The following is a 17,671-nucleotide window of genomic DNA, read 5'->3' as shown; positions in this document are numbered from 1 at the left end:
CTCTCTCCCTCTCTCTCACCTCCCTCTCTTTCTCTCCCCCTCTCTCCCTCTTTCTCTCCCTCTCTTATCCCCTCTCTCTCTATCTCCTCTCTCTCCCTCTCTTTCTCTCCCTCTCTCTCACCTCCCTCTCTTTCTCTCCCTCTCTCTCTCTCCCCCTCTCTCTCCCTCTCTCTCATCCCCTCTCTCTCTCCCCCTCTCTCACCCCCCTCTCTCCCTCTTTCTCTCCCTCTCTTATCCCCTCTCTCTCCCTCTCTCTCACCCCCCTCTCTCCCTCTTTCTCTCCCTCTCTTATCCCCTCTCTCTCCCTCTCTCTCACCTCCCTCTCTTTCTCTATCTCTCTCTCTCTATCTCTCTCTCTCTATCTCCCCTCTCTCTCTCCCTCTCTCTATTATTTATATTTCTTCAATGAAAATCTTTCACAATTCCTTAAAACAACCCTCCGAGCCCAGCGTTACCGAACTATTTCACTACAAATAAAAGCTTTTCTTTCGCTGCGTGCTTCGGGCGGGGCCAGAAACCCAGTGAACCGGATGTTCATTCAGAGACCAAAACAACCAGAGTCCGTCTTCCTGCTGAACAGTGAGCTGTGGGAGATTCCGTGAGTTTTCATTAAATATTGGATAGACGAACAAAACCCTTGGGTTACGGTTCTAGAGCTGTAAGCATGTAGATACTTAGTAAACAATCTGTAAATGTTCTCTTTCCGTGCTCTAGGAGAGGAGATCTCTGATCTCCGGTGTTAGCTTTTTATGCTAACCTGTCAGTTTCATTTTGCTAACTTGTTTTTAGCCTAAATGATTAGATTATTTTCATTATTTATGATTAGCCGTTTTGGCATTGCTATTTAGTTATATTGATGTAAAAAAAAAAAAACTACCTGAATGCAAATGCTGTTTTGACACAGAAAGCGTTTGAAAGCTGACACACCCAGCCCTGTTCACTCTCGTTTGCTGATAACCTTAGCTAGTTGGTCGGTAGCTTAGTTAGGTTAGTAAGGCTAAGCTGACTTTGACATCAGCAGAGCTTTCAAATAGCAATGCTGGTGCGACAACACAGCTCTACACGGTTTAGAGCGGTCTCATCTTACCTATGAACGCAATGTGGTTTTAGCATGTTTTTCACAGATACACTCCTAAAAAGGTGATTCTTCAGTGGTTCTTTAGTAGTAAAGATAATGCTTATATGTAGAACCTTTAATTCTCAAAGAAACCTTTGCATTCTTAAATGGTTCCTTGCAAGGTGAAATGGTTCTTCAGTTTGATGTAGAATGTGTTGTGTGTGGCTCTTTATAGAAGTCTTTTGAAAAGAAAAATAAGAGAAATATCGAAGAACCCAAGGAGGATTCCTGTTTTTATGAGCTTGAATTTTGTTTTGAAAAAAATGTTATATAGAACCATATACAACAACTTGTATATTGGTGAAAGAACCATTTCACCATGCACAGAACTGTAGACATAGTTCTTTAAGTATTGGTTATATATAGAACAGTTGACTTTACTAAAGAACCCTTGAAGAACCAATTCTTTTAAAAAGTATTCCTTTCAAGGCTGAAGTTTGACCATCTGATTGCTTTACATACAGCTTCAGCTGCAGTGTAATGCTGAATACTTCTGTGTGTTAGTACAGCAGACAGTGAGAATACAATGTGCTGATGAAGTATAATAACTCTGTACTCATTATATAACTCTTCTTAGAGTTGTAAAATCAGGTGACCTCCATGACATCCAGATTTAAAATGTAAAATATATTATTGTGTAATTGCTGTCAGTACAAGGGCTGTGAAGGTATGGCCTTGATTTTCATATTATGATGAAGTATGATAACCTAGTCAGGAAGTATCATGATTTCACAGAATCAGCATTAGACTACCATTTAAAACACTGAAAATGTTATTAAATGTGTACATCATTTTTCATACAGCTGTTGTCTTTGAGCAATTGTTTTAAACAATTTATGAATTCTTCAGTGTTTTGTAAAGTAAGGCTTTCAGGTGCAAAATAGCTTTATCTGTTCCCCTTTATGATTTGAACAGAAGTAAGAAGAAAAAAAAAAGATTTAATGCCACATTTTAAGTTCTTACAACTCATAGCCCCTATAAATAATATTTATTTTTATAACAATTATATCATGTCATTGAGAAATCTTAAAAACGAAAACTTGTTGTCATTATGAGCTAAAACGTGAAGCGTCTGCATGAGTGACCGTGCACTCAAGAAAAAGTCTCTGCAGGAGCATTTCACCAAGCAACTAACTTTACTAACTTTTAACTTCTGTGTGAATCAGCATCATGTGAACCAACGGAAAATTCTTGGTCAAATGTTAAAAGAGAAAAAGAACAGATCCACACTGGTTCTGTAACAAATCTGGCCTGAAATGTCATATAATTGCTTGTAGTGCAACATTAACATGAAGCTGAATGAAGTAGATCTCATGGTTTCAGAACTGGAAAAGAAAAAAGGTGTGCAAATTACACTCTCTCCCTGTTTCTGTCTTGCTTGCTCTCTTGCTATGCTTCACTCTGTAGTCTTCTTCTCTTTCTTTATATATCTCATTCACTCTCTATTTCTCTCCCTCCCTTCCTCCGTTTATCCCTCCCTCTATCCATACTTCACTCTGTCCCTTAATCCCTCTCCCCCTCCCTCTATCCATCCCTTCCCTTACTACATTCCTTTCTCCCTCCCTCCTTCCTTCCTCTCTCTCTCTCTCTCTCTCTCTCTCTCTCTCTCTGTGTATATATATATATATATATATATACACACATATACATACATACATACATACATACATATACATATATATGCATGTATATGTATGTATATATACATATACATACATACATACATATATATATATATATATATATATATATATATGTGTGTGTGTGTGTGTGTGTGTGTGTGTGTATATATATATATATATATATATATATATATATATATATATATATATATATATATATATAAATAAAAAATATATGTGTTTTTTCTCCTTTTTGTAGGGTGTGAACCATGTCGCGTGCACGACAGCCTCCTTTGGTGACTGGCATTTCACCCAATGAGGGCACACCCTGGACTAAAGTCACTATCCGGGGGGAAAACCTGGGCACTGGACCCAATGACCTTATCGGTAATATAATAGGGCATTGATCGTAAAAAACCTGGTAGCTTATACTTAAAATAATGGTGACATATAATAAATATATAATATAAAATTCTTCTATTTCATTTATTGTATTTAATTAATTTTATCAATCATTTTGCAAACACTTGATCCATTGCACTTTGCCATTCTTCATATTCTTCAGTATTTATGAATAAAATTCTAAATATAAATTAACACCTCCAGTGTTTGTTTAGGCTTAGAATACAGTGTGAGTAATTCTCTTTCTGCATCTCCCTCTGACAGGCCTGTCTATCTGTGGCCATAACTGTCTGCTGACAGCTGAATGGATGTCTGCGAGTAAGATTGTATGTCGTGTTGGTCCTGCTAAAGACGACAAGGGCGAGATCATTGTCACGACCAGGAGTGGAGGCAAAGGCACATCCACTGTTTCCTTCAAAGTCCTCAGGCATGAGAAGATAGGTTAGAAAATGCACTTGCACATCCCTTTAAACTTACAGTACATACATTCATCAGCACGCTCTGATCTACCCATATGTTTAATCACATATATTGTTAATAGAGATACCCCTACCCAACTTTTTCACTCTATACCCATTCTGGTATCTGAGCTCCCATTTTGATACCAATCCTCTGAACAGGGGGTTTTAAACTTTTTGACCTGAGGATGCCAAATGAAAGAATTGAAACCAAATTGGAACCCAAGCAGAAAATTATTACTGAGTTTAGAAAATGGTTCAGTGTGGCTCCACTGGCTGCCACCAGCTTTCCTCCTTTTCTATTCAATGTTTGTTGTGTCCATCATATTAGTTATATTGTTTGCCATGTCTAGATTGGTTGGAGGTACCAGTTATATTATATAATAGTATAACCCCATTACCGGAAATGTTGTGATGCATTGGACAAAATTCAATGATGTGCAAATCATTTAAACCTATATTTAATTGGAAATAGTACACAGACAACAAATCAATATATGCCCATTTTGAATCTGATGCCACGAACATGTTTCCAAAAAGTAGGGACAGGGGCATGTTTGCCACTGTGTTTCAGCACCTCTTCTTTTAACAACAAGTGTTTGGGAACTGAGGACATCAATTGCTGTAGTTTTGGATGTGCAATGTTTCCCACTCTTGTTTGATATCAGATTTCAGCAACTCAACAGTTCAGGGTCTCCGTTGTCATATTTTTCATTTTGTAATGTGCCAAATGTTTTCAGTGGTGACAGGTCTGGACTGCAGGCAAGCCACTTTAGCGCCCAGACTCTTGTAATACAGAGCCATGCTGTTGTACATGCAGAATGGAATGTGTGGGTGGCATCAAATTAAAAATGGGTGAATATTTTTCAAAAAACAATAAAATCTCAGTATCAACATTTGATATGTTGTCTTTGAAGCATTGTCAATGAAATATAGGGTTTAAATACCTGCACATCATTGCATTTTGTGTTTTATTTACATTTTTCACAGCATCTCAACTTTTTTGGAAATGGGGGTGTATATTATAATTTTTTTTATTTATATTGTAGAACCAGTGGCTTGTCTTGCTGTAGCTTATTTATGATTACATATATCTTTTCAATAAAATAAGACATAAGCAATTCTGATGTAATTTTCCATCATTTTGACAAAGTGCCAAAAGAAAACCAAGAATAAATTAATTCAACAGGTAGTAATGGCAACAAAGCTATCAAAGATAATGCCAACAAAACCTCAGCTAGGAGCTCCAAGCATTAAAAAACAGGAGTAACCACAACAGTACAGGTCTGATTGGTCAGACTGCTCATTAGTACATCTATGCAACACTAGTCTAATAGGCTTCGGTTAAATGTTTTTTTCCCCATGAGCTTCAGACTCAGTATGAAAGACAGAATCAACCGGCACATGTGCATTTTCCTTCCTTTTTTCCCCCACCTGTAAAAATTTATCTCTGTATGAAAACTTAAACTGACCACACACACTTGGGCAAACATGTTGACACATGTTCAGTGTCATATGGCAACCCAGCACAAATGCATCTGCAACCCATAGAGAAAAATATGAATGGAATATGTACATCACTAATTGCAATGGATTCCCTTTAATACAGTGTGTGTGTGTGTGTGTGTGTGTGTGTGTGTGTGTGTGTGTGTGTGTGAATATATGTAGGTATTTTGGACCAATCTGCTGTGTGGGTGGATGAAATGAATTACTATGACATGCGGACTGATCGGAACAAAGGCATTTCCCCTCTGTCTCTGCGGCCAGCCAACCCACTGGGCATCGACATTGACAAGTGGGTAAAAAACCCACTCACATGCGCAAGCACATTCTCATAAAAAAAAAACAATACATTGTAAAGGTTGAAATATAAGTGTAGAAAATGTAGTCCAGACAATTACAGTGAAAGAGCCTTTACATACACGTGTGGGGTTTTACAATAGCTGACATACACAAGTAAGTCAGATGCTGACACAGATACTTGGGTTCTGTCATCATAAACACATGCACCCACTCTTTCTCATACACACACGCACAAACTCGCACACAGTCTGGACATTTCTGTACACAACCACATATAAAGTAGTGCTGGGTGTTTACAGAAATGGATTGTGCTGTTTACAAGGAAGGAGGTCTTGCAGAAACTAGAAACAGCCTGTGTGTGCATGCATGTGTGTCTACCTGAATGATGTCACAGGTTGATTATTTCCTCTTGTAGGAAGTGAAACCCTTCCTTCCCATGACCACATCAGTCTCAATAAAGACACTCTATGTGTGTGTTTTAATGTATTATTTATGTAGATTGTGTTAAATATTTTCTACATTATACATACTACAGAATTATTAAATTAATAGTAATACATATACTAAAATTGCATTCCTCTGTAATTGTTATTGAGACATCCAGACAACACCACCCCTGTTTTCTTGTTAAAGATTGTTTAAATCTCTTTGTCTCCCTAGGGGAAAGGTTCCTCTGAAGGATTTGGAGAGTATGTTCCCAGGTATGAGTGGAGATTTCACCAGTGAGAATTTTTCTGCCACTTGGTACCTCATTGAGAACCATTCTGCTACCAGGTTAGTCAACACATCCATGTGTCCTACTGTATTATTACCTGTTGTACTTATGAGTCTATTACAGTGGCAGCATGCAGAAACACAAAAGTAAGCTTAAGGGAACAATCTCATAAAAATGTAATTTCTACATTTCCCTCTTTACCCCACATGTAGTCTATTAGTCATGATATGGTTGGTCTCTGAAGTTTACTTCTTTAGCTTTAGTTAACAAGCATATATCCTTCCTGTTAGCATTGTGCAAAAATATATTCTTAATGAAAGGTGATGTTGCATGAGTTAGATCTTTTGCCAAGCTGTTCCTTTAACAGAATAACATAAATAAGGCTTCTTCTTGCTAGTTTTGAGCATCTGCGTGTGGCATCTGGCAATCTGAAGAAGCAGGCCAGTAAGAAGAATGAGGGCAGTCTGGCCTACGTGAAAGGAGGGCTCAGCACTTTCTTTGAAGCCCAGGATGCTTTGGCTGGTATGCTTAGACAACACCTCACACACTCATTTTACTACCCTTTCTGACTTTATGTCTTAAGATTGCCTGTTTAAATGATAGCTGCTTGGGCAATGTATATGCGTTTTTTATAATTAGTTTTTAATATGGTTCCTATGGCGCAATGTTGAAAATGAGTTTGTGATGTATTTGGCGTATAAATAAAACACTGCTGAGGGACACGAATGACCACAGGAGAAGGACGTCAGCCTGCAGGTTGGTATTTGTCATGGAGTACAGGAGGCGGGGCCTGGGTGACAGAGCTCGGGACTTGTGTTCCGGAGCCAGGGACCATTTTATGTATATACACGTACAGTTTGTGTGTGTGTGTGTGTGTGTGTGTGTGTATACAGTGGCAAGAAGAAGTATGTGAACGTTTTGGAATTTTATGGTTTTCTGCATTAATTTGTCAAAAAATGTGATCTGATCCTCATCTAAGTCAAGCATACTGACAAATATAATGTACCTAAAATAGTAGTGGGAAAAGTAAGTGAACCCTTAGTGAAGTAATAGCTGGTTGACCCTCCCCTTGGCAGCAACAACCTCAACCAGGCGCTTTCTGTAGCTGTGGATCGTTCAGGAGGAATTTTTGCCCATTCTTCCTGGCAGAACTGCTTTATCCCTGCCATGTTCCTTGGATGCCTCGTGTACGGCTCTCTTCAAGTCAATCTATAGCATTTCTATAGGGTTGAGATCTGCGCTCTGACTTGGCCATTCCAAAAGGCGAATTTTGATTTTAATAAGCCGTTCTGTTGTGGACTTGCTCCAGTGTTTTGGGTCATTGTCCTGTTGCATCACCCAAATTCTACAGAGTTTCAGCTGACTAACAGACACTCACATTATCCTATAGAATTTTTTGATACACTTGGGAATTCATCTTCCCCTCAGTGATTGTAAGCTGGCTAGGCCCTGATGCAGCAAAGCAGGCCCAAATCATGATGTTCCCTCCACCATACTTTACAGTTGGGATGATATTTTCATGGTAATTTGCAGTGCCTTTTTTTAAACCAGATTGTCATCCCATTGACTGAAAACACCTGACTCTAATTTCACCTTCAAATGAACTGCTAATCCTGCAGGTTCACATACTTTTGCCGCTCACAAGTATGTAATATTGTATCATTTTCCTCAATAAACAAATGACCAAGTATAATATTTTTGTGTCATTAGTTTAACTGGCTTCTCTTTATGTACTTTTAGGACTTGTGTGAAAATCTGATGATGTTTTAGGTCATATTTATGCAGGGTTCACAAACTTTCAAGCACCACTGTAGCGCTGCATGTTCTTTCCAAATCGTTCAATCTTAGTTTCATCTGTCCACAAAACATTTTGCCAGTACCATTGTGGAGTGTCAGTGTGCTCTTTCACAAACTTCAGGCGTGCAGCAATGTTCTTTTTAGGAAGCAGCGGCTTCCTTTGTGGTGTCCTGCCATAGACACCCTGCTTGTTCAAGTTGTTTTGCGGACTGTAGGCTCAAGAACACAGATGTTTGCCTGTACCAGTGACGCCTTCAAATCTTTGGCTGTCACTTGGGGTTGTTTCTTTACCTTATGGATGAGTCTTTGTTGTGCTCTTGGGGTCATTTTGACTGGGCACCCACTTCTTGGCAGAGTAGCCACAGTCCCAAATTGTGTCCATTTGTAGATTGTTTGCCGTACTGTATACTGGTGAATTTCTGAAGTCTTTGAAATCACTTTGTAACCCTTTCCAGCTTTATGTAAATCAACAATTTTTGATTGTAGATCCTCTGAAAGCTCTTTTTGGCAAGGCATGGCTCACATATGCATATCCTTCCTGTGCAGAGCAAACTCAAAAAGCTTGAGTGCTTTTTATCAGTCAAAGTAGCTCTAGTCCACACCTCCAAACTCATTTTCTTAACAAGACTCCAGGTATGCAAACACCTGACTCTAGTTAGCTTTTTTGAGATCATTAGCTCAAGGGTTCACATATTTTATCCACTAGCACTATGAGGTTTTTATGGTTGTTCTCAGTGAAGGCATGAATTATCAGAATTTTTGTGTTATTATTTTAGGCACATTACATTTGTCAATACGCTTGACTTTGATGAGGATCAGGTCAAATTTTATGACAAATTAAATTAGAAAAACAAAAATTCCAAAAGGTTCACATACTTTTTCTTGCAACAAATATATATTTGGTTAGAATTTATGATAATTTTTTGATAGCTATATATATATATATATATATATATATACACACACATTGTGTGTGTGTATTTTTATTTATTTATTTCCCCAGGTTTTGACATAATTTGAATGCCTGTTGCTCTTTACATTGTGTGTAAATTTCATGGTGACTGGACCAAAAGAAAATGAGTTGGAAAAAAGTCTGGTTCCACTGATTTACATTAAAAGTAAAGTAGGTTTTTTCCTTCCCCTGTAAAGTTAACACTTTGGAGATACGAGGTTTTGTTCCAACAACAGCTGGTATATCATGAAGGCAAGACAAGGTTGATGAATTGTCTTAAATGGGAAAGCAAACACTTTTGTCATTAGACATGACATAGTTTCATGTTAAGGCAGTGTAAGTGATGCACAAACAGCTTTGAATTCAACTTGGGTCTGTTATGTAAATGCCTAAAAAATTCTGGCATGTTTTCTTGTTTTCCTCTCTAATTAACCCTGTCAAACTGATCGTCTCACCGGCAGTCCATTTGGTAAATTTAATGGTGGCCCCTTAAATCTGCCACCAGATGAGTTACACGTTAACATGTTCAAATTTGGCGTAAAATATACGAGCACGTAGAATTGGAGTTATTACTGCACAGCAGCTACAAGGCAACAAGATTATAACATTTTAGTAAAAAACAATTTAAATTATAGTTGATGAGCATTTCAGTTGAGTTTGTGTTTTGACAGATGCAAGATGCATGTCCAGCACAGCCATGTGGACTGAAACTCAAAATCTGTTCTGTCATAGCATTGTGGCTGCCTACTGGAAGTATTATTTGTGTCCAAAACCCGTGAAATGCTGTTTGGGTCATTCATATTTTTTTTTTTAGGTTTTCTTTGAAACTGTGATTGAAGAGGTGTTTTTTTTTTGTTTTTGTTTTTTTTGTTTTTTTATATAAATAAATTAACTCTGTACATGTTCTCATGTGCATGTACATTTCTGCATGTGTCTGTTGAAAAGGTTACCAAGCAGAGGTCAAACAAAGGAAGAACTATTTTAAGGTATGCGTGTGTACGATTGACAGGCTCTTCGGCAGTTCTTGGGGTGTGGCAGCAATAATGTTTGGATGAGATTGTAATAAGGCTTTCATTGTGCTGAGGGGGAAGCCGGAGAGCATATAAAGGAAGCTGCGCAGATTCACAGTGAATATTCCCAAAACTCAAAAAGGGTGAGTCAAAACACAGGGCCTGGACACAGGAAATGAACTGCACAGTATTCCGGACCCCAGGGGCCTAGAGGTTAGCCCTGACGTCAGCACTCAATCTGTGTGTGTGTGTGTGTGTGTGTGGTGCACATAGGGCACCAGATTTCCATTGAAATCATATGTGGAAGTGCTGGATTTCAACATGTGCAGAATAGCCTGCTATTGTGTGTGTGTGTGTGTGTTGTGTGTCCGTGTTTATCCATGTTATCCATGTTCATGGCTGAAATATCTGGTTGGCTTACGGAAGTGTACTGTTTTAGCTAAGTTAAGGAATGTGTGCTTAGTTTTTAAGTTATCGTTTTATGTTCCATTAAGTGTCTCTGAAGTGTTTTGGGGCAGCATGCAGTTTGCGGCTCTCACTGCAGCTGAGTGAAAATGAAATGTTACAGTAGTGTTATGAGTATAAACCTGTCAAAGTGTAGCGCTTCAAAGGATAGAAACATTGCTTCATTGTTACTGCTTGAAAAAGCCCACAGCATTAACCATTACTGTCTAATAGCATTGCTTTACAGGGTTATGCCTTACCTGACAGTGTAATCAAAGTCAAAATGTTAAAATGGAACGAGTTTGTTACTGTGAGTGCTTGTGTAGTGTAGGTTATAAATGCGTTTCTCTCACACGGTTTCAGGTTTTTGTTGACCGATTGATTACTGACATCAGCACACAAGAATTCACACATGCTTTTGAATTATTGTGTAATTATGTAAACTTACATCATCATTGTGCATGGATAGACAGCGATATATTGGTAGCATGTATTATGTACCTTTGGTATAGATGACTAATCATAATAGTCAGCTAAGTAGCAACACAAAAAACAATAAAACTCTTGAATCTTGAACAGCTAACAGTTATTATTTTAAAGATGGTGGAAAGGAAGCATAATGTGCAAACATAAAAAAATAATATAAATAATAATAAAAATGTATTATTTATTATTAATACTTTATCATAATGTTGTGCTACCATGTGGTACACAATATAGAGTCACTTGCTGGTAATTTCCTTTGATGGTGCTAGTTTTGTTTAAAGGATAATTTGCAAATATTTTCTTCTCCTTTCATCTTTTTTCTGTCCCCTTCTACAGCAATTCATCAGAAGCTTGAGTCAGATGGCACTGAGAAGGTGGAAGGCTCTATGACCCGACGTTTGGAGAATATCCTCAACAGTAAGATCAAGAAATTGTTTGCTTAAATGCATATACAAATGGAATAAACTTGGACTATGCTAAGGAATGCGTTCTCTATAAAAAACACAGAACCACATTTATGTGGTATTCACAAACTTTGTCTTTTGCATGTGTCAATGCATGCTTGTTTGCATTCGTGCAAGTGTGAGAGAGAAAGAGAGAGAAAATAGCCCCCAAGTTCTCCTGCTGCATGTTAATTTGACTGATGTGATGGTAGGTCAATAAACATGATCGTTTCCTGCAGCTCATATAAATAAACCAATCACACTGACACGCTTTCATCCTTAACCCCCTCCTCTTCCTCCCAGTGCCTGCCTGTCACTCTCTCAACCAATCCAGGGTGCTGCATGGGGGGAAAATGCGAATAATTTGGCTGACTTTTCTGGTCAATGTTTTTATTGTGGTTAGAGGGCTCGTTCTGATTAAAAGAATCTGACCTTGTGCATGTACATAGCCTTGGCCACCCAGGCAGAGAGTGAGAGACCAAAAGAGACAGACAGAATGGATTTCATCTGTGAGAGAGCTTAGGACTGTAAACCTATTTTATGTTTTTCTCTCATTCTCTCTCCCTCCCTCTTTCTCCCTCTCTCTCACTCTTTTTCAGGGGCGAGCAACACAGCCGACACTTTGTTTCAGGAGGTTCTGGGCCGAAAAGATAAAGCTGACTCCACACGTAACGCACTCAACGTCTTGCAGCGTTTCAAATTTCTCTTCAACCTGCCCCTTAACATCGAGCGCAACATTCAGAAGGTGCTGTTCAAAATACACAATATTCATGTACTTTTACGTTTTTCACATTGTTACTGTAAGCATATATTCATCCAATTTCAGCAGAATAGCACTGATGTTTTTTATTGATTTATTTAAAAATAAATTTCCCTCTCTCTTTCTTAGGGAGATTATGATGTGGTGATCAATGACTATGAGAAAGCTAAGTCCTTGTTTGGGAACACAGAAGTTCCAGTCTTCAAAAAAGGTATATACTTATATATTTTATATAATTTTTAACATTTACATATGATGCTGTAATAATGGTGATAACATCATCATATGGACATTTTACATTGTAACCATTGGGGTTTTAATCAACAGTATAGGAAGACTTTCAATTAAATAAAGTAGTAAGACTTTTGAGTTAATTATTTTATATATGATAGTCATTCTAAAAGCTAAAATCTCCTACCCATATAACAAACCTGCTTCTTATAATTCAGTGCTTTAAAAGAGAATCTGTTCTGTATTAGAGCTTCATGGCTGTAACCTGTGATGTTGTGTTGGGGTATTTGTGCAGTGTATGCAGAGGTGGAGACTCGTATTGGTGCTTTGAGAAATCTGTTGCTGGATAAATTACTGGAGACGCCATCTACTCTGCATGACCAGAAACGCTACATCAGGTAGTGTGTCTGTGTGTATCTGTGTGTCTGTGTCTGTGTAAAAAACAAAAAAAAAAAACAACCTCATGACGGCTACATGATATTTCCTTTTGTCAGGTACTTGTCAGACCTCCATGCTCCAGGTGACCCAGCATGGCAGTGTATTGTGGCACAACACAAGTGGATATTACAGCTGATGCAGAACTGTAAGGAAGACTTCATCAAAGAGCAGAGAGGTATGCACACACACACACACAGACACACTAGAACTGGAGGTATAGTCTACTGGTGTCAGTCTGAGGACTTTTGTGTAGCCATCCAAAAACCATCTGTTTCAAAACTACTCGTAATGTGTAGAACCCACATTTCCCAAGTGGCCATTCGCAGGACAAAGGGGAGGAGGGGACAATAAGGAGTGGAATTTTCCATGGGTCTACACTTGCCCTGAATAAAGCTACTTTCAGTGGGCACAGTAGCTAGTTATGTGACTTTGTGATGCAGAACTCTTTTTTTTTTGGTTGCAGTCCAAGCAACAAACATACATTTTGTTAATAATTACTTTGTTTGGCATAAGATTCAAGTTTAGAATCATGGTGCATTGCCCTTCTTTTTGTTATTGCTAGCACTTAGCATGATTGGTCAGGAAGAACAGAGTAGTTTACTACGTAAAGCCCAATTTGAACAAATCAAAGTCAGTGCTGTAGTTTTGCTACAGAAATTACACCAGATTACAAATGATCATTTCTGAGCCAGTCTTGCTGTCTGTCTGATGTCTTTATTTACTACTTTTACTTAATGTTCCATTAATGCAGTAATGCAGCAACTGTTAAGATGAGTCTTGAGATTCACCCAAGGGGAATTTGCGAGACCGTTTGTACAAGAGTGTGTTAGAAACAGTATTGAAACAGAGTTTTTGTTCTGGGCGCCTTGTTCTTGGTTTAGGTTCACTAATCCAGCTGGCGTTGAGTTTGACTCTGATTCAGTATTAATATTAAATATTGACAATTAACTGACAAATACATACATTTTCAACCAATGCTTCCAGTTAAAAAGCTATATTCATTTATGACAAATCATGTAGATATGTTGGTATTTCTTAACAAAGATGACTAGGATATTTAGCCACATGACAGAGTAAAGGTAGGTGTCATGTTGTTTCTGTTGACTGTAGCCTTAAGCTATAACCTCAAGTGTGTGTGTTAGCTAAAGGTTAGTCTGTGGACCTAGTCTCCAGGGATTGCTTCCTTGATTTTAGATTTGTGTTTAATCACTGTTTAATAATGGTTGATTATCAGTCAAAAGAATTAGCAAAAGTTTGTGTTCCTAGTCTGTTACGACTGCACTCTCTGCACAGTTATGAAAATTTTCAAAAATTTGTTTCAGTAAAATAATCAGAAGTCAATTCTGTTAGCACCATATTGCTGTTTCAAGCATGCAGTACCAGAACATTGAATGCATTGGGAAACGTTATGGTCCAAGAGTATTTACTTTCACCAGTTAGCCAATCTCAGTCTTGATTTTTATCAGGAGAGATATTTTTCTGTAGTATTTTGTAAGGACTATTTTTTGAGTGTTTTAGTTATTGAATCACATGTATGAACACAGTAAGGTCTGTGGTTGTCATGCAGAGGCTTGCACCCTAATGTTTGTGCCTTATTTGACTTATTGTCAGTCATTAATCAACATTTTTCCAGTATTTTTATAATAGACTTGATCTTAAAGGGTTGATAATGCACTGAATGATGAACTAAATTATCTTAAGCAGGGTCAACAGGTTTCATGATTTGTGGATGTAATGGTATCTTTACTCTCTTGGGTGTGGTATCCCTGAGTAGACTGTACACATGGGAGAATGTGGTGTGCCCTAGTGTGTTAAGTGTATGTTTAGACAGAGAGCAGCACATGTGTGGTCTAGTCGTGACCCCCAGAGAACAGGAAGTGCTCCACTCTAGAGAGTAGAGGAGGAGGGGGAGAGAATGTCTGAGAAAGATGGAGGGGAACAAAAATGGAGAAAGAGAGAGAGAAACAATTGTAAATGAGTTGTTTAAGGACACCAGAACAAATTAAAACTGATGCAGGAGAAAGAGAGAACACTAAAGACATGGGACACCTCAATCAATAGTGATAGCATAGCATATTTTAATTCTTCTATTCTCTATAGCTTTGACTAGAAAAGTGTGTGCGTACATATTTGGATGCATATATATGCTTTTTGTTGTCATTGTCTGTCTGCTGTTTTATTTATTTATTTTGATCTTGTGCTCCTCTGGCTGGGTGCCTTAGAGTTCTTCAGTATCAATAGAAAATTGACAGGGAAGTGAATATAATTCCTTTAGCGCCATCTGCTGCTGGTGAAGAGAGAAACATAATTGTCTCACATTTTCTTCTCTCTGTTTCACAAGCACATTATCTCATTTATGGATGTAAAAACTAATCAGCATTATGGATGAAAAAAATAGGTTAGCAACAAATCATTATCAGTTAGTTGGCTTGATAGTATTTGTGCTTCCCGTTTACATCATGATTAAAAGGGGGAAGTTCAAATAGTGGGGACTGCAGTACAGCATTGTGCACCACCCAAAAAATTAAAAACTATGAACACGCTTCACTTTAGTGTCATCTAAAAAGACCATTTCCTGTGTGACATGTAAAACGGAGCTCAGCAGGCAGCACAGCCCTCATTGTGTCTCTCTCATGTACGAGAGAGAATTTACACAATATCCTCAGCAGAAACTCTGCTTGGTGAGATACAAATACTTTATTCAAACAGCAGTTAAAAATGAAAAATAACATATCGCTGCCTAATTTTCAGCTAATACAGTTAGTAATTTAGTTTATCAAATGGAATAAAGAGTGTTGGCTGAAGGGATGAGCTGCAATTTAAAATGGTTGGCCTAAACTGCACTGCTAAACGACATGGTTTTCTTGCATGGTTACTACCATTTTACAGGCTGGTGCCTGGACTTCATCTTGGGCTTGGATATATTGTTCCATTTATTGTTTCCACACTTTTCAAAAGTAGAGTTTTTGGGAGCAATGTAGAATATCTGTTACTCTGCTCTTGATAAAAGCTCTTTTTAGAAATGTTTTTCTTTTCTTCTAAAGAGCTTAAGTAATGTCAAGGAAGAATAATCTTTGTATTTTAATTGGTTGAATGTAACATTATATCTTTAGGTTTTTGATTAATCATTATGGACTGACTAATCTGATTACTTTCTGTTTGTCCCATATTGTGTCTTGTTCTCAGTAGGTGGTGGAGGGTTGGAGCTGGATGGAGAACTTCGCTCATCTGCTTTGAGCAGGATCAGTCACACAGCATCTCTAAAGAGAGGCAGCAGCTTCCAGTCACCCAGAGATGACTGTGAGGATCTTTACTTATTTGCTATTGTTCATTGATGCATACACTAGCACCAAGTTTGGAATCAGTGTCATCAATAATATAATAGCGATATGGTGGCAGATAAATGTATACAATAATTAGATTTTTTTCTATGTCACTATTTTATTTGTTTATTTATTTTATTTTATTTATTTTTATGCTGTATTGTGGTGTTGCTAGAATGCTTGACTAAAATATTGATTAAAATAACTTTGTTCACTGTTTTTGGGTATTTACATCTGCATTTTTTCAGTTGTTAATAATATGAAAAGTGATTCCAAACTTTTGAACTTTACTTAAGTTGAACATAACAAAGAGGTGTAAATGTCTAGTTTCACAAACATTTAACCATTTACACTTATTTAGAATCAATTATAATATCCCCAGCTTCACAATGACTTTGATTATTGTGGTATGACTCTGAATATTTCAGTGTACAACAAACACAAATGTTATTAGAGGACCTGTTTACAGAATAGTGGAATATACATATATAAATATAAACAAAAAGCATGCCATGCCTTTTATTTATGTTTAAATCACATACCAGCTTCACATGCATTGTTAACTTTTTTTTAGTGTTTTAGCAACATAGTAGTACATTTGGAATAATATTAAAGTAATTCTCTGTCTCAGCCTGGCAGTATAAGAGCCCTCAGCAGGTGAGGTTTGTGGAGAAGCTCTCTGATGTGGTCATTAGCCAGCTGCCAAACTTCTGGAAGCTGTGGATCTCCTATGTTAATGGAAGCCTCTTTAGTGAGGTTTGAGCGCATATACACCACACACAATACAATCTATAACTTGTTTTGATTGTGTTTTATCTGATTGGGTAAAAGCTTTGACTTGTGCGCTCTCTGACAGACTGGAGAGAAGTCAGGCCAGGTGGAGAAGCTGAAGAAGAATGCCAGACAGCGGCAAAATGACTTTAAGGTGAGTGCCACTGCTACAGTGTATTGCAGCTTTAAATTAAAATAAAAACACATTTTATTCATTAAAGCAAAAAAATTTTTAGAATAAAAATGAAAACATTAAAATTATGCCTGACGCTAATGTTTTAATTGAGAAATTCTGACAATGAAGTGTTAGTTTTGATAATGAAAAGTTTAAAAAGGAACCAAACAAGTTCACTCAGTTGAAGAATAACAAAAAATGCATAACATGACACATTATTACATAATTGCCTGATCACAATTTTTGCATATAATCTCAATTATTTAAGCTGACTGCAGTTATTTTCCACAGTCATTTTCCATCAAAACATGCAGAATACGTAATAGATGTGTTTTTATCACTTTGGTTGAGAGAAATTAAAAGAAAACAAGAAACACATTCCCTGCAACAAGATGTGGATCTTACAGAAACTCAGAACAGAACTTACAGAAAATTAAAGAATTCAGGTTCTTCACTGTGTACCATAACTCACATTCATGAGTGCTGTAACACCTTTTGTTTGTTAGCTAGAAAGTTAATGGTTAACTTTGTGTTTATGCTTGTAGATGTTTTTTCTTTTTCCTCAAATTTTCACAGTCTCAAGGAAAAAAAAAAACATGTAAGTTGGCAAAGCACATAAGTCTGCATAACTGTAGAAACTTATGATTGTGCACATGCTCACTACAGTACAGTGTATCATTTCATGCCAGTGTTCGTGTTAGCTGCTATGAAGCAAGATAGCTGA

The 17,671-nt window shown here is 37.5% G+C and overlaps 1 protein-coding gene across 2 annotated transcripts in view; it reads left to right on the top strand.

The window, feature by feature from the left end:
- Positions 1-400: 400 nt before the first annotated feature.
- Positions 401-17,671, top strand: part of exoc2 (exocyst complex component 2) — a 38,313-nt gene continuing 21,042 nt past the window's right edge. The window contains exons 1-14 of one of the 2 annotated variants that reach the window (XM_037538023.1): positions 401-598; positions 2,999-3,126; positions 3,406-3,582; positions 5,268-5,394; positions 6,063-6,176; positions 6,515-6,639; positions 11,143-11,223; positions 11,849-11,994; positions 12,139-12,220; positions 12,536-12,638; positions 12,735-12,853; positions 15,868-15,978; positions 16,633-16,757; positions 16,858-16,926. In XM_037538023.1, coding sequence (XP_037393920.1) covers positions 3,009-3,126; positions 3,406-3,582; positions 5,268-5,394; positions 6,063-6,176; positions 6,515-6,639; positions 11,143-11,223; positions 11,849-11,994; positions 12,139-12,220; positions 12,536-12,638; positions 12,735-12,853; positions 15,868-15,978; positions 16,633-16,757; positions 16,858-16,926 — 1,497 coding nt within the window. In that variant the 5' untranslated portion in view covers positions 401-598; positions 2,999-3,008. Of the gene's footprint in view, positions 599-2,998; positions 3,127-3,405; positions 3,583-5,267; positions 5,395-6,062; positions 6,177-6,514; positions 6,640-11,142; positions 11,224-11,848; positions 11,995-12,138; positions 12,221-12,535; positions 12,639-12,734; positions 12,854-15,864; positions 15,979-16,632; positions 16,758-16,857; positions 16,927-17,671 lie in introns of both variants that reach the window. The other variant, XM_037538022.1, reaches the window with a different exon arrangement.

Source organism: Pygocentrus nattereri, chromosome 4, assembly GCF_015220715.1.
Source record: "Pygocentrus nattereri isolate fPygNat1 chromosome 4, fPygNat1.pri, whole genome shotgun sequence".
NCBI lineage: Eukaryota > Metazoa > Chordata > Actinopteri > Characiformes > Serrasalmidae > Pygocentrus > Pygocentrus nattereri.
The sequence above is the reverse complement of the archived record's forward strand: the minus strand, read 5'-3'. Positions and strand labels throughout refer to the sequence as shown.